Genomic DNA, 9,878 nt, shown 5'->3' with positions numbered 1-9,878 from the left:
GGTAACACATATCCCCAGGATCAGCCTGTGAAGGTAACACATATCCCCAGGATCAGCCTGTGAAGGTAACACATATCCCCAGGATCAGCCTGTGACGAGTTTTGAGGTAAACGTGTAGGAACCATTTAAACTGATCATCTCCACTGTATTTAAGGATGGAAGAACTTCAGTGCTGCCTGTCCTGTGTACCCTAGCCCTTGGTGGTAAAGCTGCTCTCTGTACCTTAGAAGACCCAACCCTCAAGCACAGTACCCTCAGAATCTCAGACACGCATTGCCTGTGTGTGTCAGGTGCAGTGGTCTGATGGTGTGGCAGCCCCTGCTTCTTAGAGCAGTGGCTCTTGTCTTCTCATCTTAAGTCTCTTGCAGCCAGGCCTGATGTCCTGAGTTCGGTCCATTGGACCCACTCAGTGCAAGGAGAGAACCAACTCCTAAAAGTTATTCTCTGATCTTTGCACGCGTGTGCGCGCACGTGCGCGCACACACACACACACTACGGCACATACATATGCACACACATGCAATATATATAAATTTTTTGTTTTGGTTTTGTTTTGTTTTCTTGAGACAGGGTTTCACTGTGTAGCCCTGACTATCCTGGAACTCACTCTGTAGACCAGGCTGGCCTCAAACTCAGAGATCTGCCTGCCTCTACCTCCCAAGTGCTGCGATTAAAGGCGTGCCACGCTCCCCCCACCCCCAACACCAACAAAATAATTTTTTTAATTTAAAAGAAAGTCATTAGCAGTGTTTGTCAACCTATGGGTCATGACCACATTGGGGGCCCATATCAGATATTTACATTATGATTCGTAACAGTAACAAAATTATAGTTATGTAGTAGCAATGAAATAATTTTATGGCTGGGGTCACCACAACATGAGGAACTGTGTTAAAGGGTCACAGCATTGGGGAAGTTGAGAACTGCTGAATTCCCATCAGTTAACCAGTCGGGCTGGGTTTGAGAACAGCCTGCATTTGTAGGCACAGTTTGTAGTATGTCTCCCTGCGGAGAAGATCTGAGTTACTGGGATTGATGTGCTAAGGATCTAACCGGGAGCTTCCCGTACACTAACCACGCTCCGCTACTGAGCCCCACCCCTAAGTCCCTTCAAGTGCATAGGTTTCAGGTTTGTTTGTGCAGCCCCAGTTGGCCTGGAACTTGCTGTGTAGATCAGGCTGGTATGAAACTTGCTGTATAAACCAGGCTGATCTGGAATTTACACCGACCCTCCTGCTTCCTGGGTAAGAAGTGTGTGCCACCAGGCCTGACCTAAGGCATATTTTTTTTTCTATCTTCTACTGGAAGCAAAGGGCATATTTTTTTAAAGAATAACTTGGAGAATGATATGTAATTGAATGTTTATGCTTTTTTGCTTTTTTATAAAAGTTTTGTTTTTGTGATCCCAGGGCTTGAACCCCACACAGTCTTACACATACACAGCAGGTGCTTTACCACTAAGCTGCATCTCTAGCCCCCAGTTTTGCCCTGTGACAGGGGATGTAGGTGTGTCTATGTATGTGGATGACATGCTTCTTAACACCAGGCAAGGTACATGTACAGCCTGTTTATAAAAGTTCAAGGGTAACTTTTGGCAGTAGGGTCTCTCCTTCTACCACGTGTGTTCTGGGCACTGAATTTAGGTCATCAGTCTTGGCAGGAAATGCCTTTACCCACTGAGCCATCTTATCAGCTTCCAATTTTACTTTTTGAAAGATGTCTATGGTTTTAGAACTTGTATCCAAACAAGTCTGGGATTCTAGATACTTTTCACATTTTTAGACTAAAACTATTATAGCAAGGATTATTGTTAAGGGAATGCTGTTGATTACTTTTATGTGTCTAGGCATTTTACCTTCATGTGTATCTATATATCACATGTGTGCAGTGTCTATGGAGGCCAGAAGAGAGTGTTGGAACCCCTGAAACTGGAGCCATAGACAGTTGTGAGCTGCCTTGTGGGTGCTGGAAATTAAACCCCGTCCTTTGGAAGAGCAGACGTGCTCTTCTCTTCAGCCCCTTTTTGATTTATTTTTTATTTTTATTTTGTTTTTGGTTTTTCAAGACAGAATTTCTCTGTATAGCAGTTCTTTCTGTCCTGGAACGCACTCTATGGACCAGGCTAACCATGAATTCAGAGATCCACTTGCCTCTGCCTCCCAAGTGCTGGGATTAAAGGCATGAGCCACCATACCCTTCTTTGCCACCTTATTTTTGAGATGGGTTTCTCATTGAATCTGGAGCTTCATGATTTGGCTAGACTGGTTGGGTAGCAGGCCCTCAGGGATCCTCCTAGTCTCACCTTCCCAGCGGTGGGATTCTGCATAGACCACCATGGTCAACTTTTTTGTCTTGGTGCTGGAGACCAAATTCAGATCCTCATGCTGGAATGGCAAGCTCTTTATTAACTGCGCTATCTCTGTAGCCCTGAACTCTTAGTGTTTTGATACAGGGTTACATGTAGCCAAGATGGGCCTCAGACTTCTAATCCTCCTGCCTCTGCCTCCTGAGAGCTAGTATTACAGATGTATATTTCTATATCAAACTAACTCTTTTTGTTTGTTTGAGACAGGGTCTCACTATTGAGCACTGATTGTCCAGGAACTCTCTGTGTAAACTAAGCTAGCTCACAGAGATTTGCCTGTCTCTGCCTACCAGTGCTGGGATTAAAGGTGTGCTTTACCACACCTGGCCTAGCTAACTCTTGAACTCATAATGATTCATAAGTTTCGCTAATACAATGGGTCTTTTCTTTTTCCAACTGTCTTGCCCAGATGAACTCTTTGCCAGCAGAGAGAATCCAGGAAATACAAAAGGCCATTGAGCTGTTCTCAGTGGGTCAGGGACCTGCCAAAACCATGGAGGAGGCCAGCAAACGAAGCTACCAGTTCTGGGACACACAGCCAGTCCCCAAATTGGGTATGTATTTCCTTTTGCAAGTGGAGTAAGGAATGTGCCTTAGCTGTGTGTCTGTGTGCCTGTAATACAGACATTGTAGGCAGTTGTGAGCCACCCAATACACGCACTGGGGACTGAATTTGGGTCCTCTGTAGCATCTCTCCACCCCAAACACATGCTCTAACACTAAATGCAAGTGATGGTCAAGTGTTCAGTGTTACTGGTCCTCTCCAGTAACATCAGCTTCTGGTACATTGTGGGTTGGGAGGGCAGAGACAAGTCAAATACCAGGATGTGAAAAGACAGCTGTGTCCAACAACATTTGTCTGCAGAGGTAGACAGCAGATAGAACAGGTGCTTCCTGACTGCAAGTGGTTGGTGTAATGATGGGTAACCAGTTATAAAGTAAAAATAGCCGGGCATGGTGGCGCATCCTTTAGTCCCAGCACTCTGGAGGCAGAGGTATCTCTTTGAGCTTCAGAACAGCCTGGTCTACATAGAAAGTTCCAGAACAGCCAGGGTCGTGTCGAGAGATCCTGTCTCCAAAACAGAACAAAACGAAACGAGCTCTGCTTTGGAGAGCTGTGGTTGTCAGCTTGGCACCAACATGAATGTGATGGTGAGATAAAGCAGGGGAGGGAACAGTGGATGCGAACAGTGGATGCATGTGCCCCAATTCCAGAAGCCTTTGTCTGTCTGCCCCCATTGCTGCAGTGAGCCTGCTAAGGAGCCAGAAGCATGGGAAGAGTCTCTCGCTCTGCCTTGGGTGAGGTCCCCATAGGCTGCTCTGAGATCTGGCCCGGGTTTTAGGTAGTCCCTTGGGTGAAGGCTCATGAGGAATTTGGAAGAAAATAACCTTGCTCCAGCCCAGAGAATAGGAGCTGGTGAAGACATGAGTCGAGATTTGGTCTTGTCTGACCCATGGCCAGTCAGAAATTAAGAATTCTGTTTCGTTGGGTCAGGGGATAAGAGGCACCACCTTCACCCTGTAAGCTTAAACTATTCTTCACGGCAGAGGCCTTCCCTTTCCCTTCTGCAGACCCAGAGAATGGCTCTATGTGGTTACTTTCTTTTCTCCCACTTAAACAGGGAGGTTTGGTTTATCTTGAAGTGGCTTTTTGTTTTCAAGACGGGGTCCTTGAACTTGTGGCCAGCCCTACTGCCTCAGCTGTCTAAACTGTGGGATTACAGGCATGAGCTACCGTTCTCGTGGTTCATGGGGGCTATTGACTGTAAAGGTCATGCAGCATGTTGTGTTGAGTTGGAGCTCTTTGTGACATAGAGCTGCTATCCCTGCCGCTTGGGAGGTAGAGGCAGAAGCAGCACAGAGTCAAGGCCAGCTTGAGCCACAGACAGAATGAGTTAAAGGCCAGTCTGGATAGCGTAGCAAGACCTTGTCTCAAAAAATAAAAAAAGCATTCTGTGTTTATAACACATCTCACCTTTAGGGAGATTTTTAATTAAACTCTGTTCTGCTGAAGAGGCCTAGAATTGTTCATAGTTTAGAATCCCTGAAAGTTTGCTTGTGAAGTCCTCCAGACGGTTTTCAGTCTGGACCAGCACATTTTAAACTTTCTCCACTTGGGACTCCTTTTCTTTTCTTTCTTCCTTATTTATTTATTGTTTCTTTTGTTTAGTTTTCGTGACAGGGTTTCTCTTGTGTAGTCCTGGCTGTCCTGGAACTCACTCTGTAGACCAGGCTGGCTTTGAACTCACAGAGATCCGCCTGCCTCTGCCTCCCGAGTGCTGGGATTAGAGGTGTGCGCCGCCATTGCCCATTAGTGATTCCTTTTAACCTGGAAGCTTGTGGTGTATAGGGACAGCTCAGTGTATAGGGACGGCTCGGTGTATAGGAACGTCTCAGTGTATAGGGACGGCTCGGTGTATAGGAACAGCTCGGTGGGGAAGGGCACTTGCTGCCAAACCTCATAACCTGAGTTTGATCCCTAGAACTTGATGGAAAGAGAAAAATGACTTCTTGCAGCCTGTCTTCTGACTTCCACGTGCATACTGTGGCATGGAAGATAAAACCAAATTTCCAGTCTGAGCATGGTAATGTACAGCTGTAATCTCAACACTTGAGAAGTGGAGTTAGAAGGACTGGAGAGATGGCTCAGAGGTTATAGATGACGAGTTCATTACCACCATCCCCATGAGACAAATCATAGCTGCCTGAGTAGCAGCTCCAGGGGATCCAGTGCCCTCTTAGGACCTCTTAGGATTTATACAATTTATACAATGTGTCACTCATGGAAAATATGTATCTTTAATAAAAATACCCTCATCTGAGAAGTTTCTCCTGAAGTAGAAGGTAATTTTCAGAGTTGAGACTTGATCAGTGTGCAGAAAGTAAAGGGCTGCTGGGTGCTTGGCCCTAAGTGGGGTATTCATGTCACTCCGCTCCTCCTAAGGTTCGGGGATCTTCAGAGAAGAGGAGGGAGAACAGTTGTAAGAGGAGGTAGTGGCATCAAGGAAAGTGTTCTGCAGACCCTACAGGGCATGTGTGAACTCACGGCGATTGTGACAGCATGTGCAGGGCTTACACTAGCTCTTCCAGACGAAACCTCAGCTTTGTGTGGGAACCGTTGGCATTTGATAGCTGCTGGGAGAGGGAGGGTCAGCTTTCTTTAGTGGTCTGACCCCTGCGGGTTAACCGCACACCAGGACAGCCCACTCCATCACTAGCTGCGCAACAAAAACTGGCCACAGTGGAGAAAGAGAAATAAAATCTCAAGCTGGATGGGAATTGTTAAGAAAGTGGTAATGTGAGAGGTTTGGTGGTGGATGTGTTCAGATACATTGTAAGAAATTTTCTAATGAAAATATTGTGGAAAATTAAATCAAGAGTTCAAAGCTAGCCTCCAATATGCAGTGAATTTGAAGTCAGACTGAACTACATGAGATCACGTCTCAAAAAAGCATTTCCATAAGGGTATGCTTTTTTTGTTGCTGTTTTTTGGGACAGGGTTTCTCTGTGGAACAAAGAGCTCTGGCTGTCCTGGAACTCACTCTGTAGACCAGGTTGGCCTGAAACTCACAAGTTTCCTCTATTTCCAAGTCCTGGGATTAAAGATGTATACCACCACTGCCCGGCCAGAGATGCTTCTTATTTTCACATAAAGAACTGAATCTCACTGGCATGGAGTCTGACTTTGCTGTAAAACAGGATGTTTTATTTATGTGGGGGCTGGAGAGATGGCTCATGGTTAAGAACATTTGTTCTTGCAGAGGACCCAGGTTCAGTTTCCAGAACCTATGTTATGCAAACCATCCATAGTCCAGTTCCAGAGGATCTTACCCCTTCTTCTGACTTACATGGGCACTAGGCACACATATGGTACATATACAAGCAGGCAAAACACTTATACACATAAAAAAATAAATAAGTTTAAAATTGCATGTGCCTACACCTGTGTGTGTGTTAGGTGTGTGTTCACCCTCAGAGGCTAGAAAAGGGTGCCGTGTACCACATCCCCTGGAACTGGCCTTACGGGTCCATTATGAGCCACCTGACATGGTGTCAGGAACTGAGCTAGAGTCCTCTGGAAGAATAGCAGTGCTCCTAATCACCACATCGTCTTCCAGCCGCCCTGCAGTAGTCTTGATCTGAGCCAGCGTTTCTATGACAGTTTATTGGTATTTCATGGCATGTTGGCATGCAGCGTGCAACATGCCCGTGTGTATTCAGAGCCAAGGCAACAGTGAAGCCACATAACACTGCCTAGAATATCACAGACTTGGTACATGTTTAATTTTCAATTTGTTTTTGGTATGTATGTTCAAAACCTTATACAATTACCAAAATTTTCTTGACACCCACTACTCAGTATGGCTTGCAGTTTCAGAAGCATTGGTCAGGAGCAGTTGTTACACGCCCTGAATGAGTGTGTCCCTCTTGAGATCATGTCATTCTTTCCTTGTTGAGAGTGCAGGAGCCTTTCTTCCCCGCAGCTCTACCTGTCCCTCTGCAACTCATAGCTGGTCTCCATCTCATGCTGCTCTTGGCTCTGCACCGCTGCCTTGGGGGCTCAACTCCTCTAGTACAGGAAGTAAGGGACTATGGACAACTGGAAGGTGCTTAAAAGTACTCAGAGGGCTGGGTATCTGGTACATACCTGTAATCCAGCATTAGGAGGCTGAGACAGGATTGCTATGAGCCCAAGGCCAGCCTCTGGGCTACTTATCATTCTTCTCTCTTAAAAAAAACAAAATTTTGACTCTTTGACAGCCTCTTTCCTCTCCAGCCTCATCTAGTTTCACTTCTCCCCTTCTTCTCGGCCTCCCAAGCTCTCCCACGGAGGAGGGGCCCTTTCAGAGGAAGGCTTCCCGGCACAGCAGCATCTGCAGACCTGTGATTCAGCCTGGAGGCATTCGTAGGGCTGAAAGCACCGAGGCCCTGAGCTGGCAGGGGCTGTTAGCTGGCCCACAGGGCTGAAAGCTGAGGCTGTAAGGCCAAGAGAGCCTGGCTCCTAGAAGCCATCATCTGACTGAGGAGTGAGCCCAGGCCATTGCTCTTTACACAAAGGCAGGCTTGTTGCAGCTCCTTACAAATCTCCCCAGGTCAGGGAAGGGTGTCTGAGCTAGAACATGACGACACTCTGCACCAACCAGGAGGCAGGAAGCCAGATCAGCAGTGATGAGCGTTTGTCATTCAGGAGCCCAAGGGAGATTTACAAGGATTTCCAAAAATGAACCACCTGGATCCCAGAGAGGCTTCTGAGGTTTTGCCATGCATTGGCCCTCAACTAGGGACCAAGGTGACTGGAGAGTCTACAATTGCCAAGCATGGTGTGTTCTTCAGCTACACGGTTCTAGGGACAGGGGAAATTAGCTCTGGTGATTTTTTTTTTCTTCATATAAGGTCTCATGTAGCCCAGACTGGCCTTAAACTCACTGTGTAGTAGAAGATGACCTTGAAGTTCTGACCCTTGGGCCTCTACCAAGTGCTGTTATAGGCGTGCCCAGGGTATGTAGTACCTTGTTCACACCCAGGCCTTTGTACAAGCAACTTGACCACACTAGCAGGTGAGCCTCATCCCCAGCCTTCCAGTGAATGTCTTAAACGTGCTCTCCCTCCCCCGTGCTGGCCGACAGTTGACTCCTGGCTGTGCTCTTCTAGGTGAAGTGGTAAATACCCATGGGCCAGTGGAACCTGACAAGGACAACATTCGCCAAGAGCCCTACACTCTACCCCAGGGCTTCACCTGGGATGCCTTGGACCTGGGAGATCGTGGTGTGGTAAGTAGGCCTGGCTTGCAGGCAGGACTCTTAGGAGCTGAGCCACAGAGGGCTCTGCAGATCCCATCTGGTACCTTCTGGGCATGCCCCAGATTCCCCACGATAGACATTAGCGTCTCATACTTGTAAGGCTGAAAGCTGTCCTCTGAAGTTTCTGATTGTAGAGTTGTTGTTGTTGTTATTATTTAGAGTCATTATTGTTATAATTATTTATATTCCTTTGTCGTTATTTTTGCGTTCTTTTGTTTGTTTTGTTTTTTGAGACAGGGTCTCTCTATTATGTAGCCCTGTCTGGCTTGAAACTCACTATGTAGACCAGCCTGACCTTGAATTCACAAGGATAACCTGCCTCTTTGCCTCCCATGTGTTGGAATTAAAGGCATTCAGCACCACCGCCCGGCTGAGACCTGGTTTTATTCATTTTTATTTGTGTGTGATGTATGTGTGTGAGCATACACATGCTTTGGCACACGTGCTGGTCAGAAGACAACTTTGTGGATTCAGTTCTCTCCCACCTTTGTGACAAACACACTGAGGCCAATGTTGAATGTCAGCTTTACCCAGTGAGCCATCTCTCCATCTTGCTGGCTCCTTTTTTAGTATTTTTGAGGCAGGATCTTACACTGTAGTCTAGGCTGACCTTGGACTGTTGGCTTTCCTGCTGAGCTTCCTAAGTGATGCCATTAGAGATGTAGCGTCATAGTCTTTTATTTCTTGTCTATTTCTTTTATTTGTTTCTGTTTCAAGGCAGGATCTCTCTGTGTAGTTCTGGCTGTCCAGGAACTTGCTCTGTAGACCAGGTTGGCCTCTAATCTAGAGATCTGCCTCCCTAGTGTCTAGGATTGAAGATGTGTGACACCACCGCCCAACTTAAAGAATTATTTTTAATATGAGTTTGCATGAGGGTTTGTGAGTGTCTTAGGGTTGTCGTAGTATCTTAGGGTTGTCACTATGATAAAACACTGAGCAAAACGACTTGGGGAGGAAAGGGTTTGTTTCAGCTCACAGCTCCATAGCTGACAGAATCAGGCTACTCTTACAGAGTCATTCTCTCAATTCCTATTCCCTCCTTGCAGATATGTGTAGATTGTGTGAAGTTGACAAAAACTAGCCAGCACAGTACTTAACGAGTTGGGGGGACCCACAGAAGTCAGAGGCATTGCATCCCCTGAAGCAACAGCTGCAGATGGTTGTGAACCGCCTGATCTGGGTGTTGAGAAGTGAACTCGGGTCCTCTGGAAGAGCAGCAAATGCTCTTAACCAATGAGCCATCTCTCCAGCGCCTCATTTTGACTCCTGATATATGTATGGGGTGGAGGCAGGTGCATGTCCGCGAGTGTGCATAAGCAACTGTGCATCCATCCATAGGATTGATTCTTGTTTTTGAGACAGGGTCTAACTCTGGCCCTAGCAGGCCTGGAACTTGCTTTATAGTTCCAACTAAAACTATAGTTCCAAAGCCAAGGTGGCCTTGAACTCATGGAGTTCCAACTCCCTTCTGAGTGCTGGGATCACAGTCATCTGTTTTGGGTTTGTACTTTTCAGGTAGCTATCTGCTGGTATTGTGTTACCAGCGCCTGATGGTGCTGGGGACTGAACCCACGCTCTGTGCACTCTGGACTGGTAGACAACTAACCTACCAGCTGCCACTTTCTTTTTTCTTTTGTTATTTTGTTTTATTTTTTATTTTGGATTTTTTTTTTGGAATTTTTTTTTTTTTTTGATTTTTCGAGACAGGGTTT

At 46.4% G+C, this 9,878-nt stretch overlaps 1 protein-coding gene across 1 annotated transcript in view; it reads left to right on the top strand.

Annotated features, from left to right (window-relative positions):
• The window catches only part of Nmt1 (N-myristoyltransferase 1), a 37,517-nt gene that overhangs the window by 16,452 nt on the left and 11,187 nt on the right, over positions 1 to 9,878 (top strand). Inside the window, exons 3-4 of the mRNA XM_005369084.3 lie at positions 2,775 to 2,919; positions 8,018 to 8,136. Of these exons, the coding sequence (XP_005369141.1) occupies positions 2,775 to 2,919; positions 8,018 to 8,136 (264 nt within the window). The remainder of the gene's footprint in view (positions 1 to 2,774; positions 2,920 to 8,017; positions 8,137 to 9,878) is intronic.

Source organism: Microtus ochrogaster, unplaced genomic scaffold, assembly GCF_000317375.1.
Source record: "Microtus ochrogaster isolate Prairie Vole_2 unplaced genomic scaffold, MicOch1.0 UNK44, whole genome shotgun sequence".
NCBI classification, from domain to species: Eukaryota; Metazoa; Chordata; class Mammalia; order Rodentia; family Cricetidae; genus Microtus; species Microtus ochrogaster.
This window is presented reverse-complemented; position numbering and strand designations above follow the sequence as displayed.